The sequence below is a fragment of the Oncorhynchus masou genome, chromosome 16 (genome assembly GCF_036934945.1).
Source record: "Oncorhynchus masou masou isolate Uvic2021 chromosome 16, UVic_Omas_1.1, whole genome shotgun sequence".
Lineage (NCBI taxonomy): Eukaryota > Metazoa > Chordata > Actinopteri > Salmoniformes > Salmonidae > Oncorhynchus > Oncorhynchus masou.
Window position 1 is genome coordinate 17,241,955 of NC_088227.1, and position 20,546 is coordinate 17,262,500.

General features: G+C 45.1%; 1 protein-coding gene across 3 annotated transcripts in view; it reads left to right on the plus strand.

Moving 5' to 3' along the window:
• Window positions 1-20,546, plus strand: part of fam184ab (family with sequence similarity 184 member Ab) — a 148,773-nt gene that overhangs the window by 90,397 nt on the left and 37,830 nt on the right. For all 3 annotated transcript variants that reach the window (XM_064990964.1, XM_064990961.1, XM_064990963.1), the window contains exons 6-10: window positions 697-882; window positions 12,679-12,801; window positions 13,220-13,381; window positions 14,090-14,211; window positions 17,669-17,819. In XM_064990964.1, coding sequence (XP_064847036.1) covers window positions 697-882; window positions 12,679-12,801; window positions 13,220-13,381; window positions 14,090-14,211; window positions 17,669-17,819 — 744 coding nt within the window. The remainder of the gene's footprint in view (window positions 1-696; window positions 883-12,678; window positions 12,802-13,219; window positions 13,382-14,089; window positions 14,212-17,668; window positions 17,820-20,546) is intronic.

Genomic DNA, 20,546 nt, shown 5'->3' on the forward strand with positions numbered 1-20,546 from the left:
CAGTTCCCCTGTAAATGTCAAGCAAGATTTATATCCCATTCTGCATTTTCATTATGGTAAAATGCACCGTTGAATCTTTCACCATATGCCGTTCTGAATATGTAATATGCTCTCAAGACAGGGATAGTGTTGTGTTGACATTGGTGTGTCTTAATGACAATTCCCCCCAGTCACTTTCACTGCAATGCTGTAGCCTAAAAAACGGAGAGCGATGTGCTCACCTCTCCAGTTCCCAGGAAATCACTGTCCTGTTTCACATTACCATAGCCTTGAGTTAGGTGTTACGTTGACAACTTGATGGGAACGGAGGCGTGAGTACATTTTTCAGATCTACTGGGCTGCTGGCATTCTGAGAAGTGCGCCCCTCTCTCTCTCTCTCTCTCTCTCTCTCTCTCTCTCTCTCTCTCTCTGAATGTGTCAGAGTGGATTTGAAACATCTTTAGGCTGTCACCTTTTTGCCACAACAACACACCGACAGACAGCGAGACTGAAAAGCGGAGCAGCCGCTCATGTGTTACCTGTGTGTGACTGACTCAAATAGATGCTCACTCAAATTACCAAGGGAATGTAAATAAAACCGTAATGAGCTTAGCATTCTGCTCACAGCTGGTTTTAATTCAACTAAAATCAAGCGTCTTAGATAAACACATAGGGCTGACAGTCATGGTGTTGTCTCTGTGTGTGTTGTTCCACCAGACTCTACGGGAGGAGAAGCAGGTGTATGAGAAAGAGATGGTGAACATGCGTGCCAAATACGAGGACGACGCCGCCCACTTCAAAGAGTCACAGACCCGGGCGCTGGAGGAGCTGTCGAAAAAACACCGGACCACCCTGGAGAACACACAGACTACTGCCGAGAAGGAGAAGAGCCGGCTACTGGCCGTGAGTTACACACACACACACACACACACACACACACACACACACACACACACACACACACACACACACACACACACACACACACACACACACACACATAACCTCCAGTAACACAATACTGTACCTACGCAACACACACACACACTGCGGTGTAACTGCAGCTACACACTGCTGCAATGGGATGGGCTGAACATACACAGCAGTACACTGCATCTATGATCATTTCACCTCCAAACCTCCTTCTACACCGGATCCAACAGCAAGACTAAAACAGTAAGAATCATGTGTTGTCTCTCTTGTCCCGATGTGTGTTTTGTCCTAGCCTCGCGGGAGGCCTTTTGGTAGGCCATCATTGTAAATAAGAATTTGTTCTTAACTGACTTGCCTAGTGAAATAAATAAAAACTAAAGAACAACGGTTGAAACAATGATTGCCTGACACTAATTGAATGTGGGGATAAGAGAAAGGTCTATTCTGAGTCGGGACTGCTCCATACCCTCCTATTAGGAAAGAGGCCAGACCAATTTTGTGGACTCTAGTCACATGACTTGGGTTGAGTCTGACTCAAGTCACACATTTGATGACTTGTGACTCGACTTAAAAGAAAAGAACTTGAGACTTTATTTAGACTTGGAGCCTCAAGACTCGGGACTCGACTTTGAGTTAAGACTGATAGGTTTTGTAATGTTCTGTCACTCGTTTTGTGGCACAGAGTCTACATGGATTACTCTCCATGCAGCCAGAGACAGTAGCCGCAGCATCTCCCTTGCAAAAAAGCCTGCAACAGATTGGCTAGTAAAACGTACACTCGGCGCTCTTATTGGACCAGCAAACTGACAGTCAACACAGGTCGGGTGAAGATCTAGCGAACAGATTGCTGATTGGCTGTACACTTATAGGATAGGGTGCAGCGCAAACGTCAAAATATAGGGAGAAAGGATTGAAATAGGCTACGTGGCCTGCGTTCCACGCTTTGGAGTCAGAATGTTGAATAAGCGAAAAGGATTATTCCATGTATGCACGGTGTTGAAATATCATTAATAATCATTCAGTTTGATTAAGACGAATGTAGCAATGTATGTGGAAATGACCTTTTACATTGTAGAACCAGTGTGTGGATTGGTTGTAATTGCCAATTGGGTAATTGTATGGTCCTGAAAGAGTTCCTGTTAGACAGGTTCCATTTGGTTTTTCAACGGGAGGCTGTACAGTCTTGCCCTCTACCTGTGTCCGTTCAGATAGGACAGGTGGAGCCAGAGGCAGGTGCTATTTCTTTTTGGGATATTGCCTGTGTATATTTTGTTAATCTACTTGTATGTTTTGTGTGTTATGGCACTTTCACCATTGGATCACCAAGACCTGTAAATAAATCTACGCTCTGAGCACGTCAACCTGCCTTGCCTTTTGCTGATGTCACGCCCTTACGACTGATACAAGATCCCTATTTTTACAATGGGCTTATCAAAATGTCTTGTAGACAAAATATTGAAAAGGGCTGTCTGGTAGCCTCAATAAATAGACAAAGAGTTGTAGTCGAACAAATCGTTGCGCAAGACATGACTTGAAAACGTGTGACTCGACTTGACTCGCTCTTAGTAGGCACGACTTGGACTTGACTCGAGCCTTGACCCGTTCTACTCGAGACTCGACTTGAACCTCGGACCTTGTGACTTGAGAGTTGCTTGTGACTGTAATAATACTGACTTGGTCCCACCTCTGGTTTCAAGTTGGTGTTAATCAATCACACAGACACAAATTGCTGCTGGAACCAATGGAGAGAAAGAGAAAGAGTGGGGGAGAGAGAGTCATTACAATGGGCAGAACAGCCTCGCTTCCCTTCAAGCCCCTCCATGTCATTTGCATGCACGAATTCCAGGCTTCGCTTCTCTGATTTGGTTCTGCAGCTTGGCTGTCACTTGTTAAGGCAATCCCACGAGTGTTGAAAACAGCTCTGTGCTGGTGTACCTTTGAGTATCCTCAAGTGCTGCCTGCCATACACACAGAACAGAAGGACTGTTATTATGGATGGCTAGTGGTTTGAAATCACATGGAAACAGATTGGTTATAATGGTTGACAACAGCCCCATCAAAAACATTTCCTATTTCCTTGCTGTCTGACAGCAGTAATGTGTGCTTGTCACCAGTCTCCCTCAGCTTTTAGGGATGTGTTTTGCTCAGATCTAGGTCTTTCTCCCTTTCCATTCCATCTCTATATGAGAGCCCAGTGCTATCTGTCTCAGTAACTCCACTGGGTCTCAGTATCCCAGCCTGTGACTCTGTATCCCAGGCTGTGACTCTGTATCCCAGGCTGTGACTCTGTATCCCAGGCTGTGACTCTGTATCCCTGTATCCCCAGGCTGGGTCTCTGTATCCCAGGCTGTGACTCTGTATCCCAGGCTGTGACTCTGTATCCCAGGCTGTGACTCTGTATCCCAGGCTGTGACTCTGTATCCCAGGCTGGGTCTCTGTATCCCAGGCTGGGACTCTGTATCCCAGGCTGTGACTCTGTATCCCAGGCTGTGACTCTGTATCCCAGGCTGTGACTCTGTATCCCAGGCTGGGTCTCTGTATCCCAGGCTGTGACTCTGTATCCCAGGCTGTGACTCTGTATCCCAGGCTGTGACTCTGTATCCCAGGCTGTGACTCTGTATCCCAGGCTGTGACTCTGCATCCCAGGCTGTGACTCTGCATCCCAGGCTGTGACTCTGTATCCCAGGCTGTGACTCTGTATCCCAGGCTGTGACTCTGTATCCCTGTATCCCCAGGCTGGGTCTCTGTATCCCAGGCTGTGACTCTGTATCCCTGTATCCCCAGGCTGGGTCTCTGTATCCCAGGCTGTGACTCTGTATCCCAGGCTGTGACTCTGTATCCCTGTATCCCCAGGCTGGGTCTCTGTATCCCAGGCTGTGACTCTGTATCCCAGGCTGTAACTCTGTATCCCAGGCTGGGTCTCAGTATCCCATGACATTTTAATCCTAGTAAAAATGTCCTGTTTTAGGTAGAGGTCAACCAATTATGATTTTTCAACGCCAATACCGATACCGATTATTGGAGGACCAAAAAAAGCAGATACCGATTAATCGGCAGATTTTATTTATTTGTAATAATGACAATTACAACAATACTGAATGAACACTTATTTTAACTTAATATAATACATCAATAAAATCAATTTAGCCTCAAGTAAATAATGAAACATGTTCAATTTGGTTTAAATAATGCAAAAACAAGTGTTGGAGAAGAAAGTAAAAGTGCAATATGTGCTATGTAAGAAAGCTAACGTTTCAGTTCCTTGCTCAGAACATGAGAACATATGAAAGCTGGTGGTTCCTTTTTACATGAGTCTTCAATATTCCCAGGTAAGTTTTAGGTTGTAGTTATTATAGGACTATTTCCCTCTATACCATTTGTCTTTCAAATCAAATCAAATGTATTTATATAGCCCTTTGTACATCAGCTGATATCTAAGTGCTGTACAGAAACCCAGCCTAAAACCCCAAACAGCAAGCAATGCAGGTGTAGAATCACGGTGGCTAGGAAAAACTCCCTAGAAAGGCCAAAACCTAGGAAGAAACCTATAGGAAGAAACCTAGAGAGGAACCAGGCTATGAGGGGTGGCCAGTCCTCTTCTGGCTGTGCCAGGTGGAGATTATAACAGAACATGGCCAAGATGTTCAAATGTTCATAAATGACCAGCATATTCAAATAATAATAATCACAGGCAGAACAGTTGAAACTGGAGCAGCAGCACGGCCAGGTGGACTGGGGACAGCAAGGAGTCATCATGCCGGGTAGTCCTGAGACATGGTCCTAGGGCTCAGGTTCTCAGAGAGAGAAAGAAAGAAAGAGAGAATTAGAGAGAGCATACTTAAATTCACACAGGACACCGGATAAGACAGGAGAAGTACTCCAGATATAACAAACTGACCCTAGCCCCCCGACACAAACTACTGCAGCATAAATACTGTAGGCTGAGACAGGAGGGGTCAGGAGACACTGTGGCCCCCGGACAGGACGAAATAGGAAGGATAAACCCCACCCACTTTGCCAAAGCACAGCCCCCACACCACGAGAGGGATATCTTCAACCACCAACTTACCATCCTGAGACAAGGCCGAGTATAGCCTACAAAGATCTCCGCCACGGCACAACCCAAGGGGGGGCGCCAACCCAGACAGGAAGATCACGTCAGTGACTCAACTCACCCAAGTCACGCACCCCTCCTAGGGACGGCATGAAAGAGCACCAGTAAGCCAGTGACTCAGCCCCTGTAATAGGGTTAGAGGCAGAGAATCCCAGTGGAGAGAGGGGAACCGGCCAGGCAGAGACAGCAAGGGCGGTTCGTTGCTCCAGAGCCTTTCCGTTCACCTTCACACTCCTGGGCCAGACTACACTCAATCATATGACCCACTGAAGAGATGAGTCTTCAGTAAAGACTTAAAGGCTGAGACTGAGTTTGCATCTCTCACATGGGTAGGCAGACCATTCCATAAAAATGGAGCTCTGTAGGAGAAAGCCCTCATTATTTCATTAACCTTTGACTATTGGATATTCTTATAGGCACTTTAGAAAAAGTGTAACTCCCTGGGCTCGAACCAGCAACACAACGACAACAGCCACCCTCAAACCAGCGTTACCCATGCAGAGCAAGGGGAACAACTACTAGATGGCTCAGAGTGAGTGACGTTTGAAACGCTATTAGCGCGCGCTAACTAGCTAGCCATTTCACTTCAGTTACACCAGCCTCATCTTGGGAGTTGATAGGCTTGAAGTCATAAACAGTGCAATGCTTGACGCACAGCGAATAGCTGTTGGCAAAACACACGAAAGTGCTGTTTGAATGAATGTTCACGCGCCTGCTTCTGCCTACCACCGCTCAGTCAGATACTTAGATACTTGTATGCTCAGTCAGATTATATGCAACGCAGGACACGCTAGATAGTATCTAGTAATATCATCAACCATGTAGTTATCTAGTGATTATGATTGATTGTTTTTTATAAGATAGGTTTAATGCTAGCTAGCAACTTACCTGGCTTACTGCATTCGCGTAACAGGCAGTCTGCAACGAGAGAGAGGCAGGTCAAGAGGTTGCAAGATTGGATCCCCCGAGCTGACAAGGTGAAAATCTGTCGTTCTGCCCCTGAACGAGGCAGTTAACCCACCGCTCCTAGGCCGTCATTGAAACTAAGAATGTGTTCTTAACTGACTTGCCTAGTTAAATAAAGGTAAAATCAAATTAAAATAAATATAAATAATATTTAAAAATCGGCAAAGGCGCCCAAAAATACCGATTTCCAATTGTTATGAAAACTTGAAATCGGCCCTAATTAATCGGCCATTCCAATTAATCGGTCAACCTCTAGTCTTAGGTCAGTTAGGGTCATCCCTTTATTTTAAGAATGTGAAATGTCAGAATAATAGTAGGGAGAATTATTTATTTCAGTTTCAGCTCTTTCATCACATTCCCAGTGGGTCAGAAGTTGACATACACTCAATTAGTATTTGGTAGCATTGCCTATAAATTGTTTAACTTGGGCCAAACGTTTCAGGTAGCCTTCCACAAGCTTCCAACAATACGTTAGGGGAATTTTGGCCCATTCCTCCTGACAGAGCTGGTGTAATTGCGTCAGGTTTGTAGGCCTCCTTGCTCGCACACACTTTGTCAGTTTTGCCCACACATTTTCTATTGGATTGAAGTCAGGGCTTTGTGATGGCCACTCCAATACCTTGATTTTGTTGTCCTTAAGCCATTTTCCCACAACTTTGCAAGTATGCTTGGGGTCATTGTCCATTTGGAAGACCCATTTGATACCAAGCTTTAACTTGCTGACTGATGTCTTGACATGTTGCTTCAATATATCCACATAATTTCCCCCCCCCCCTCATGATGCCATCTATTTTGTGAAGTGCACCAGTCCCTCCTGCAGCAAAGCACCCCACAACATGATGCTGCCACCCCCATGCTTCATGGGTGGGATGGTGTTCTTCAGCTTGCAAACATAACGATGGTCATTATGGCCAACAGTTCTATTTTTGTTTCATCAGACCAGAGGACATTTCTCCAAAAAGTATGATATTTGTCCCCATGTGCAGTTGCAAACCAGTCTGGATTTTTTTATGGCGGTTTTGAAGCAGTGGCTTCTTCCTTGCTGAGCCGCCTTTCAGGTTATGTCGATATAGGACTTGTTTTACTGTGGATATAGATACTTTTGTACCTGTTTCATCCAGCATCTTCGCAGGGTCCTTTGCTGTTGTTCTGGGATTGATTTTCACTTTTCGCACCAAAGTACGTTCATCTCTAGGAGACAGAACGCGTCTTGTTCCTGAGCGGTATGACGGATGCGTGGTCCCATGGTGTTTATACTTGCATACTATTATTTGATGAACGTAGTACCTTCAGGCATTTGGAAATTGCTCCCAAGGATGAACCAGACTTGTGGAGGTCTACAATTTCTTTCCTGAGGTCTTGGCTGATTTCTTTTGATTTTCCCATGATGTCAAGCAAAGAGCCACTGAGTTTGAAGGTAGTACATGAAATACATACAAAAATACAGGTACACCTCCAATAGACTCAAAAGATGCTTCTAAAGCCATGACATCATTTTCTGTAATTTTCCAAGCTGTTTAAAGGCACAATCAACTTAGTGTATGTAAACTTCTGACCCACTGGAATTGTGATACAGTGAAATAATCCGTCTGTAAACAATTGTTGGAACAATTACTTGTGTCATGCACAAAGTAGATGTCCTAACTGACTTGCCAAAACTATAGTTTATTAACCAGAAATTTGTGGAGAGGTTGAAAAACAAGTTTTAATGACTCCAACCTATGTGTATGTAAACTTCTGACTTCAACTGTATATATACTAGGCTGTGTCTGTGTCTCAATCCAGACTATTCTCTCTGTGTGTGTCAGGGTCCAGAGCTCTGCTGCCTCAGTTCCAGTCCTGCAGGAGGACAGGGTGGCGGCAGAGCAGGTAGTGGCTTTGTATCTGGCCTAGCACCCACGCCTCATTTACCACTACAATGAGAACTCATCTCCCCACCCTGCCCCCGCTTTGCGCTACCCAACCACTCAGACACACACAGCACCAGAACCGGCATCAGCCTGCGCCGAGGTGTTGGAGACGGCTGACATGCACCCTCACACATCCATTCTGCACCTCACTACAGTAAAACCCGCTCTGACTCCATGGAACACTGAGAAGCGTTTCTATCTGCTTGAAAACATCTGCCACACTGACATGACTAAACTGTCTGTTTTGATAACATATGAAATGAAATGACTCAGAAGACATGCACGATTGACTCAGCCAAAAATGAAATCTGTCATCTTTTTGCTTCTCGGCCCCCGAGACTGCCAAAGGCTTCAGTCAACTCATCCCCCTCCAACATGTTTGTATTATTTCGTGTTTTCGTCATTTAAAAAAACGTCCACATAACAGATATTGGGTTGAGCCGCTGTAATTAGGCTTGTTCATATCAGGTCTGGCCAACCTAACACCATTGTTTAGAGTTAAAGCCTTTTCAGCTCAGAAAAACAAGACTTTCTGTACTGGCCCATGATGGCTGCTTGAAGGGAGGGAAGATGGGAAAGACCACTCTTCTCAGAGAGTTTGAAGGATGACAGAGGCTCTCCTCAGACACATTGGAAAGTGTGTGTGTGTGTGTGTGTGTGTGTGTGTGTGTGTGTGTGTGTGTGTGTGTGTGTGTGTGTGTGTGTGTGTGTGTGTGTGTGTGTGTGTGTGTGTGTGTGTGTGTGTGTGTGTGTGTGTGTTTTCGGGCACACAAATCAGCCTGGTCATTCTACATTGTCAACAGATTTGCCAGTGGCAGCTCACATCTCCCTGTTTAGCCGTATTGTTTTAAATAGGGGGAAATGGAGGTAGCAACCCCTTTTGTTCCTCCACCAGGATAGTATTTGAGCTCCTGGAGTCTAATTTGCATAAGCCCATAGTAGAGGAAGATAGACACCCTCACCGGGTGCTTCGGCTGCTTCCCAGGAACCTTATCTCAGGGAGACAAATGTCGCTCGCTCTGCTCTGTCAGGACCAAGGTGGAGGTCTCCGAGACAGAACGGAGAAATGCTTTATTGTCATTGATTAGACTAGCGCCCAGAGAGAAAAAGACAGAGAGCGAGCCTCGGCAACTATATCACCTGCACTGCTGCTTATCATATCCTCTCCGCTCCTCACGCTCCCCAACAGAGATGCAGGACAGGGTGAGAGCGAGCGGATAGATCATGTAGGAGAGGGCTTATGTTTGTGCGCCGGTGAGTCAGAGTCACAAATAGCAGTTTGACGAGTCGACGCGTCGGCTGACATCCTATTTTGGGCGGACTACCTGAGGCTCTTCCTCTTCTTCCCTCTACGCACAGCACAGCAAGAGGAGGAGGAAGGAAAGACAATTTGTCATCCTTCTGTCCCAAGACGTGGTCATGAGTCACCTCCTTGGCTGGCATCGCCAAGGTGTGGGAAGGACCTTTACTGTTGACACTGTGGTAGAACTAGTGACTAGTCAAACTACCATGGGCGGCTGACAGCGTAGACTTAGTGTGGCACAAACTTTTAGCCGTTTTAAAGAGTATGCACTATTCCAGAACTGTGAACTCAGTGACTTTGCTTCAAAGCCCCCCCCCCCACACACACACACATCAGACTGTTAAACAGCCACCACTAACATTGAGTGGCTGCTGCCAACACACGGACTCAACTCCAGCCACTTTAATAATGGGAATTGATGTAAAATATATCACTAGCCACTTTAAACAATGCTACTTAATATAATGTTTACATACCCTACATTATTTATCTCGTATGTATACGTATATACTGTACTCTATATCATCTACTGCATCTGTATGTAATACATGTATCACTAGCCACTTTAAACTATGCCACTTTGTTTATATACTCATCTCATATGTATATACTGTACTCAATACCATCTACTGCATCTTGCCTATGCCTTTCTGTACCATCACGCATTCATATATATTTATGTACATCTTCTTTATCCCTTTACACTTGTGTGTATAAGGTAGTAGTTTTGGAATTGTTAGCTAGATTACTCGTTGGTTATTACTGCATTGTCGGAACTAGAAGCACAAGCATTTTCCTACACTCGCATTAACATCTGCCAACCATGTGTATGTGACAAAATAAAATGTGATTTGATTTTGATTTGACACACACACACACACACACACACACACACACACACACACACACACACACACACACACACACACACACACACACACACACACACACACACACACACACACACACACACACACACACACACAGTGGGAAAAAAATAGGGGAAGACGCTAATGAGATTAACGGTCTAATGTATTGACTCTTGTTTTGGAGGGATGGTATCATGCAAAATAGATAAGCTCCTATTTGCATATGAGTGTGCTCTGGAAGATGAGAGCTCTAAATCATGTACTCTTCAACCACACATACTGTACATAAAGTGTGCAGAGCAGTTCTCTCTGAATAAGGTGGAACTATATATTATTCAGTTAGCTCTACTTAGTGCACCATGCTGACAAGTCTGCTGCTCATGCAGATAGATACTGCCTTTTGAGATCGCACTTTTAAGTATCTTGTCTATTTCATATTCTGTGTGATATGTATTCTTCCCAGTTTTTGGTCATGGGAAAGCATTAAAGGGACTTGTAAATGAATCATATGTACCCATTAATTCTGGAAGAATATAACGTATCAATGCCTCCGGAGCTTAGTTCAACTGTCACACCCCATCAGACCCCAAAATATAAGCAACAAGGTAAAGGTGAACAAACTCTGTATGGCCTCCAACCATGGTTAAACTGTCATTTTGATATCATGGGTAGTCAGTTCATGCATCCATAGCTCTATGCATTTGAGAGTGGTTACATTTCTTCAGCCCCATCCCTCAGATTTTTACAGAAACAGTGGCGGGGAGGGTGCTTTGTGATTGTTTCAACCGCGGATTGCCTCCTTAAGAGAAGATACTGAGGCAAAGGATCATGTATTATCAATCACCATCTGTATCAGAGGAAGTTAATATTGGAGCGGACAAGGTTCACACAGTAGTCTGAGTCACTAGTCGTCTCAATACATTTCCTATTTATTTGGCAGTCATTGATTTAGCTTCTTGGCGTCTTTACGGAGTGCTATACCAGTAATGTAAGCATGAAAGTGATCAAGTATTCTGCTTTGTAAATGATGTAGGCTCATATGAAGTGTTTTCAATGATGTCCACAGTCGAATGTTCAGCGCTGACAGTAACAGACGCAGAGCTGTTGAGAATTTCACAAGCGAATCGTCGTCTGGTGCAGTAATTACATTTCCATGCCTGGTGAAAAAAAGTTGCCACTGCGCACTTCTTCCATCTCCAGAGGCTTGTCTTCCTATGGTGATGTCTACTTATCATACTGTCACTGGGGTGTCATCCACTGACACGAATATCCTGCAATGGGAGTGAAATGGTAGACTAGACATCTAACCCGTATCAGGAATGTCTGACGGCCGCATTTACTCCGTGATATCTCACCGTCACAGCGAGAAGTCTTTTCTACCCCCGGAAAATTGAGTTCCAGAATGTGACATTGCCATTATCAGTGAAACTCTGCATAATTTATTTGATTTAACAGACATCCTTGTTCTGGGTGCCTGATGTTGCGTACAGCACCAGTCAAAAGTTTGGACACACTATGCCAAGAGTGTGCAACGCTGTCATCAAGGCATCAAGGGTGGCTACTTTGAAGAATCTTAAATATAAAATATATTTTGATTTGTTTAACACTTTTTGGGGGTTACTAAATGTGTTATTTCATAGTTTTGATGTCTTCACTATTATTCAACAATGTAGAATTATTAAAAATAATTTAAAGAAAAACCGTTGAATGAGTAGGTGTGTCCAAACTTTGGACTGGCACGGTGTATAATGAACTCACGTCATCTCTTTTCCCAACAGGACAGTAGCCCTTTCCTGCAGTCAATGGGTGACTCATGGGTGACAGTCAATGGGTGGCTCATGGGTGACAGTCAATGGGTGGCTCATAGGTGACAGTCAATGGGTGACTCATGGGTGACAGTCAATGGGTGACTCATGGGTGACAGTCAATGGGTGACCCATGAGTGACAGTCAATGGGTGACTCATGAGTGACAGTCAATGGGCGACTCATGGGTGGAATGTTATTAATATTTATTATTAAGATCATTAAAAATATATATATTGAAAATGTGGTGTTTCTATGTCAAACCGTTTGTTATATATATCTTCTGTGATGTATATAAAGTGTGATATTGGGATGCAAACTCAAAAAAGTCTTATTTTGTTAAGCCCATAACCATGTGTGTGAGATGTATACTTTTGTTTCAAGGTAGATATGTTTAAGACTACCAAGTAACACTCTGTGTGACCCTGATTTAGCCCACTGCAGTAAAAGGTTAGCCACCTACCCAGGGGTACAACATGAATGTGTCACTTGGGATTGGAGCATACACACACACAGACACACACAGTCTCCTAAATTATTACAGCTCCCAAGCCCTTCTGAGTCCATATTACACAAGATTGTTTTACACGGATGCTGACAAAACTCTTAGTAGTGTGTAAATGTGAATAATACCAACCATTATCCATTCATGTACTAGTGAATCCTTTTACTCTGGCTTTGATTTTCTTCTAAAAGCAGTTATTGCAGCCATATTTAAATTCATAAAAATACTCTGATTAGCCCTGTAATGGTTATTGTGCTGGTATTATTATAACAGAGTCTTTGGGGTTTGTCTACAGGAAATGGAGCAGCAGTTTGAGAGGGAGAGGCTCTCATTGGAGGAGCAGGAGAACCATCTCAGACAGCAACTGGACAGCCTGAAGGAGGAGCTCGCCAGCAAACTTGAACAAGCCAATCAGGAGGTCAGTCAGGAGCCACCCAATCTATCAGATCTCTCCTCTTGCTCCTCTCATTTTGTCATGGCCATTTGTTGTGGTCGTCCGGACAAACTGGAGTAGATTCAAGTTTGCTGCTGTCAAGAGCAGGTGATAAAAAATGTCTCGGCTCATTTGAGGTGCAGATTCCACACTCATATCTATGACAAAAGGGAATGTCTTTTACTACCAGGTCATTAGAAAGGGAGATTTCACTGAAAAACTATATTTTGGTATTTGTTTTCATTAGTCCACTGTTAATAAAGTCCCAAAATGTTTTGCATGTCAGCATTCAAATTATCAAGACATCATCATGACATGGCTGGTGACAATTATGCTTTCCCTTTTACTGCTGTTTTTAAAGCCTGTCTGAGATGTATGATCGATCTGTCCGTTCTGTGTACAGGTGTTGCGCCTGCAGGAGCTGGTGAAGGAGGGTGAGCAGGGTATGGGTACAGCAGAGGGACACATCACCAGCCTGAAGGAGGCCCAGGACAAACTAGCGGAGGAGCTGGACGCTACCAGGGCCAGACTGAGAGAGACCAGCAACCTGCTGACCGCCCTGCAGGTGAGAGCACCAACAATGCATACATGCATACACACACACATTCTCCCCTGGGCCCTGTGTGGTTCTCCTCATCAGGGAGGCATTGGAGAATCCATCAGCAAACCCTAATGAATTCCCTTCCCCATTCACTCTTCTGACTGAGGATTTATTCATTGTACATCATGTTTATTTATGGGGGGGTAATAAACTTGATCTGTACTGAATTGATCTCCTAGCCTTGAGTCTGTTCCCAGACGAAATCCATCACATCCACCTGCTTTGTCCCAGATTCCAATTCTTGACATGCCAAGCAGACTATCCAGCAGCTTTGGATTGGCATACCTAATCAGACTCCGACTCTGAATTATGTTCTCATCTTTAAGGAGCCCATATGGCATTGGCAGTTCATTAGAAGGCTGCTCTTCAGACTGGCTCTCCCATGCCTTTGACCTTCTGTGGCTCCTCTCCCTCTCTACTCTCTCCGTTCCCTCTCTCCCTCTTTGCCCCCTCTCTCTCATCTCTCTGGGCCTGTATAATGAAGCAGACTCTAGTCTGGATGTCATGGGAAGTGTGGAGCAATGAGAATTGATGGCTGTGGAGCCGAGTTCCTCTTTTGTTGAGTCCTGTCCATAGAGGTTTAGATCCCATGCTCAGTTGTCTTGTTTATCACGAGGGCTAATATCACAAATCCTTTCTTTCTTCCCCTCTCTCTCTCTCTCTCTCTTTCAGGGAGAGATGGAGGCCCAGAAGAAGCAGCACGAGGCTAAAGTCATTACCACTAAAGAGGACGAGAAACTCAAGATGGACAAGATGGCGCTGGAACTGGAGCTCAAGTGGACCGAGACGTTAAGGTGTGTATGTGTGTGTCCTTGGCCCCGGGGTGGATTTGATGAGATGTGCCAGGGATGGCGATGGACAGGGTGAGTGAAAGAGTTTGGCTTGGAGTAATTGAAAGTCACATTGAGGCGAGTGCCACCATGATACACCATGGTAATGATACTAGTCCAGGCCCGGTCCCTGATCCCAGCCCAGAAAGAGGTCCTCCTCTCCCTGGCTCTGAGGATTATGAACGGATGGCTTCATTTAGAAAGAGCCGGCGCTGCACCACAGATTATAACCACTGGAATGACCATTGGAATTATCTTCAGAGGGCTCAAATCCACACATTTCAAAAGAGTAATAAGTGAACACTGTACTGTAATACTGGAGCTAGCTTGGTCCCACATTATGTGCACATGAAAGAGGAGTGGGAGGATAGGTCCCGTGAGAAATCAGACTGCCCCAAAATATTTCTCTCTCTCTTTTCTTTTAAAGAGTTCATTTCCCACAACATTTGTTCAGCCAATGCCCTCGCTTATCTCCAAATGGGCTACTCTGCTGAAGCAATGGCGGGTGTTCACCAAGCGAGCAGACCGAGCATCTCACTGCCGCCGCCGCTGCTGCTGCCTGTTCTGGCTCAAAGGAGAAAGACAGGATGGTAATGAGGTCCATATGAGATATGGATTTGAGCCCGATTAACAAGGAGGCCCTGACAAGCCACTGCCTATGAATTTCAAGTGGAAAAGGGTTTTGTTGTCACATTTGAATCTCAATGCCTTTACAGTAGGGACATGTGAATCAGGGTGTGAACAGACCTGCAGCTCAAAGATTTGAGACTGGGGAAGAGGAGGAAGATCATCCCAGCTCATCAGACAGAGTCCAATTAGTGTCTGTCTCCCTTGCTGGGGTCAATTAATGTCTTAATACAGTATTAGGGATTCCTGATTACCAGGAAGGCTCTGCTACACATGGAGTTCTATAATAACACCATCCAGACAGGCATTGGCTCAAAGTTCTCTGTCCTTTTCTTCATCTCTTGTACCGTAATTACGTTTAATTGACCCTCCTCTCTCAATGTTCATCTTTCACAATTGCATTCCCTTTCAGCCCCTTTTCATTTTGACCCTATGAATTGGAATTTATACGTTGCGTTCTGAGAATTTGACATGCTCTGTAATTCTGACAGCATTTTGGTGTTTTAAGTCATGTCAGGCAGTAATTTAAAAAAAGACATCATTGAAGACAGCGTATGCTTCTCCTTCTTCTTTAGTAAAGCATAATGCAAATAGCAACCTCCGGGGTTCTGATTGTACTTCTGTGTTTCTGTACAGAACCTTGTTGTGCCCTTTCACACCACTGTCACTGAATAGTATTATTGTTTTCTGTTGTTACTGTCTGCGGTTATTCAACTCAACTTCACCTCTCCAGTTCATTGAGTTTGTCTGCGGTCTTGCCCTCATTTCTTCTTATCACCATGTATAACTCGAGCCAACAGGCCACTCAGAATGAAAGCGAGCGAGAAAGAGAGATGAAAGAAGAGAGAGAGAGAAAGAGGCAAATGAAGAGGGAGAGATATTCACGTCTCCCTCTTACCGTCCTCTGTTCGAGGCTCTTCTCTTTCATCTCCTGCGACGGCCTGTCAGAAACATCTCTCCTCCTGCTCCTCACAGGGAGCTAGACTGGTGATGTGGAGGGAGATGCAGAGATACCAGAGCCCCTACCCACATTAAAGCCTCCTGCAATGTTTACCTTACGTAATGGTGGGCTTGAACATGAACAGCATTTGCAAGCGGAACAATCCAGTTGGGCAGCACCACCACACTGCACCGCAGTGCCTTTGACAGCCTTTCAAGTGCCTCAACCGCAAGAGATGCATGTGTGTCATCTGGCACACCGGCACAGCCAACACACATACACAGAGAATGCGCACACACAAGGGGACCGAGAATAATTGAACAGAGCTGGCTTGGCTTGTGCTGAGAGAGATAGACATCTAAGATCCACTATTTCAGGCAGATAGAATATAAGAGGAGGCTCCTTTACTGAGTGTTTCCATGCGGTGTTGTCAGAACCGGGTATAATGAACTTCAGGAGAGATTTACCTCAGAGTCAAACTAAGCCTTTGTGAGAGATGCCTGGCGTCGATGTGCGCCAGAAGATGGGGAAAGAAACCATGTTGCTGTTTAGACAGCGAGTTGATGGCGTCCATTTGTGGCCGTCTGCCTGTCCTCTCTGCTGCTGTCTGATGTTGACTGAAAGCTTTGATCTTAACGGGGCCGTCTGATGTACACACATGCCTCCTTCCTTCTCGCTACATCCTCCTTCATTATCCTTCCTCCCTTCTTCTCCGTCCTTCATTCTCCGTCCTCCATGCTGCCTACCTAGTCTACACACTCACCCCCTTCCTCCCATCTCCTCCACTCACCAGGTGCTGAGTGCCCTCCTAGGTAGTTAGCCAGATTGGGGGGGGGGGGGGGGCTAGAGTATGAATATGAGGCCCTCTACAATATGAAGATGCTGCGAGCTGTGTGTCTGTCTGATGAGATGAGGTTCAACACCCTCTTTTACAGCAGTGTCGCAGGGCTAAACCGTGGCACGCACTCACCCTGACGCTCATCTGCTTGTAGGGAACGGCGAAAACACTGTCAGCGCCACACGTTTAACGACGCCATTCTCTGCTAAATAACGATTAACATGCAAGTCTGTGTAGCCGCCGCTAAACGCGTGGGCATTGAGTAGCGCTGACACGGCGAGGTGGGAGGCGTTTGCATGGCGCAGTGGGGAATCGTACACTCTGCTCCGCTCCCAAGGATGTGGACTCTGAACACCCCCGGAGCTCCGACAGACAGCGGCTCGCTGGAAATGTTCAGCAATTACAGGACATACTGTTATCCTCTTAGAAAACCTCCGTCCCAGGCTGCGCTGTGTACCGACCGACGCATGCATTAACATCGACATACTGTATCAGATGGATGGGAGTGTCAGCCCCAATCTCTCTTCTCTCTAATGATTGGCTGTCTGCGCAGTCTGCTCTGGAGCAAAGTGCAGATGCATTCTGTTTATGAAATATGCACACAACGGCAGATTTTCCTAACAAATGTTTAATGTTGGTCTGTGTTGCGTTGTTCGTCCTAATGAGAAGTGGCGTTGGTAAAAGGGTCTTATCACAGCCACATACAGTATAACATATTTACTAGATGGTCTTTTCATGCATGTGCTCTTGCAAGCATGACTTGCATGATAATAATAATTATTTGTCAACGTAATACTAACCCTAGTTAAAACAGGTTTCTGCTGCATATGGTTTGCAGAATGAATGACAATATATTACTAGTACATTAATGCTACTACTATATATTACTACATGGAATTATTTAAAAAATGGTTTGCTTTGTTGCGTTATGTTGATCCCCTGACCCCTGTGTGATTTTTTTGTCTTCTGTATACTTCATCTAATGGTAATTGTGTGCATTTGGTGTGTGTCCACAGGCAGGAGTGTAAGAAGCTACGTGAGGAGCTAAGAGAGGATCATGAGGATGACAAGCGGGCAGCCCTCTCCCAGCTGGCCCAGAACAAGGAGCAGGAGCTGGGCAGTGCCCGCGAGAGCTGGCAGAGGAAGGTGGAGGACCTACTGGAGCAGGTAAGAGACAGTCCACCCTCACCCTGCTGCACCACACTACAGCTGGTCCCTGTGATATATGTTGTTCTCGGGTCCAAAAAGTTGAACCCATTATGAAATGGACCCAGTGCTTTCCTCCCCAGATCCTACCCGAATAAATAAATGTCAAAAATATATGGACCAGAGGACAACCCGGACCTGGCCCCGTATAGAGCCTTTTCGTGTCCAGACTCGGTCTGATCCAGTCCGAGTGAGGGAAGCAGCAGATAATTTAAAAAATGTACTACGTTAACTGAAGCTGTTTATGCAGGCACTGGGGGAGGGGGAGGGGGGAGAGGAATGAAGGAGCAGCAAGCGGGGCAGGGGTTGTGTGTGTGTTTTATATGTGGCTGAATGGCACGAAGAGAGAGACCGCAGCAACCAAGCCAACTTGTGCTACTTACTAACTTTTAGCTGCCAAAGCTAGGTTATTTATCAACCAATCTGATTACATAGCACCTGTTTTGACTGCATCAAACCATGAAGAGAAGCTAGCTAGTTAAGCTAGTTGGGTTGGCTAATTGAGGCTACTTGTGTGCCGCACCATGGGCCTCCCGGTCGCAGCCGGCTCGAACCCAGAATCTCTGGTGGCACAGCTCGCACTGCTATGCAGTGCCTTAGACCACTGCACCACCCGGGAGGCTACACGTTTTAACTTTTAATTCCGTCATTTTAGTTTCATCTTCCATTGATCTCTTAACTTGCTTGCCACCGCACACACAGAGCCAGAGGCTAGTGCCCCTTTGATGACTTGTGATTGGCTACATACGCCACAATCTATCTATCTATCTATCTACTGCAGCAGTAACGTTCAGTTCTGTAATTATAATTACACATACCCGAGACCCGTGACAATCAAATCCACTCCGACCTAGATCTGAGAGTCAACTACAGAATTTTGGATCCGACCCGGTTGGGTCACGGGTTTTCGGCTGGACCTGTGAAGACCTTGACTGTGATATACACAGCGTACTCTGCCCCATGTCAACATTATGACTGGGCTCCAGGATACATGGAGAGCAAAAGAACTACGTAATTTGTCTGTTCACTAGTCCCATCAATGCAAAAGTTTTGTTGAGCTGGGATTTATATAGGGATTCCGTGACTACTTTACATACTGTAAGGTAAAGAGCGCATAGGTTATACATTTTCACCACTTAACCCAAAATATAATGAAACATTTTGGAAGTGTATGTCATACCATATTAAATTGTCCACTTCCAAACGTCCATGAATAGGTGAGAGGAGAATGCTCAGGGCCTCACTGTACACATGCAGATACCAGCCATGACAAGGAAAGACTGCTGCGAAGCCTGTTCTGTTACTTAGCTGTAACTCCCACCGCAGCTATAGCTAGCACTGTCACTCACACAAAGTGTATGAAGATAAAAACATGGTGAATTTATTGGATATCTATTCAAATTATGACATTTGAAGTCTTCCCAAAATGGCACTGGCAGCCCTGTGAAGGGGACTGAATGGGCCAATCAAATCGAATTAAAAACGAAAACTTTTAATGCACTTCTACTTGCTAATTGCATTAACATTCAGGTCATTTCACAGATAATAATTAGGTTTGGCAGTAGAAAGTCATTTCATTTTTTTTTTTACTGAACTGAGATATCACCATATTTCACAGTGTCTTGTCATCCATTCAAACATTGAAATAGGCAGTGCTGCTCATCTTTTCCTGTTGTTTTCAATCACCTAGAGAAAAAGGGCTCCTCTGTCCTCACCAACGTGGCTATCCCTCATGATACTCCAACCACTCCCTGACAAAGAGCTACCCTAACCTGGCCTCCCTCCCCTCTGCACCTTTTATATATTTTTTGCCTTTATTTTGACATTGTTGACTCCTGAATGTTTCCCTGTGTTCCTGTGTATTTTGTTCACACCCATAGCGCCACTCAGCTCAGTGAAGCTTAACATAAGTCAATCATGTAAGCATGAAACACACTGAAAATCTCACTGCCGATAGACTCCCAATAAGTTCTTATCACAGTGGGAGGCTGTTCCTTCTCTTGCTCGACCAAGCGATAGATGCTGCGTGCCAATCCGGTAGCGACGAACCTACGGATTCAAGTTGTAGAATCGCTATGCTTGTCAGTGGTCTACAACTTGACTTTGAGCCAATCAGAGAGCACGACCCCCAAGAGGGGAGCCAACAAAAAAAAATGGAAAAAGAGGGCATTTCCTCCGTACATCTACGGATGAGCCAGTCACACTTTATATGCAATGTAGGCTATGGGATGGTAACTAGCTAAGTGCACAGACGCAATGCACACAAAACTAAGCACTTCCTCCAAGCTAGATTTAGAATTAAATCAACGTGTGTGTGTGTGGTTTCTCTCTTCACTTCTTGTCTCTATACTGAGAGGGTTGTTATAGAACCACTGTGACTGGTTGCTACTGCAGTGAACTAACGTCACCCAGTTCCCAGGCAACACGCATGAAACACTGATTACCTAAATCTGCCTTCTTCTGAAAATTGATATTCTCTTTCTGCTCTGTAACTGACTCTTGCTGCACTTCCCACTGGAGTGTTTTCCTCTTCCTGACACTGTGAAAGGTGTATATTTCTGTTATTTTGATGAGACAGAATTACAGCCTCTCTGAGTGGCGTGTGATTTACTGTACCTCCTGCTCTCTTTGTTGTGCCATAATAACCACATCTGAGTCGCCTCTGAGTTAGGAATGTTGCTGTTTGCG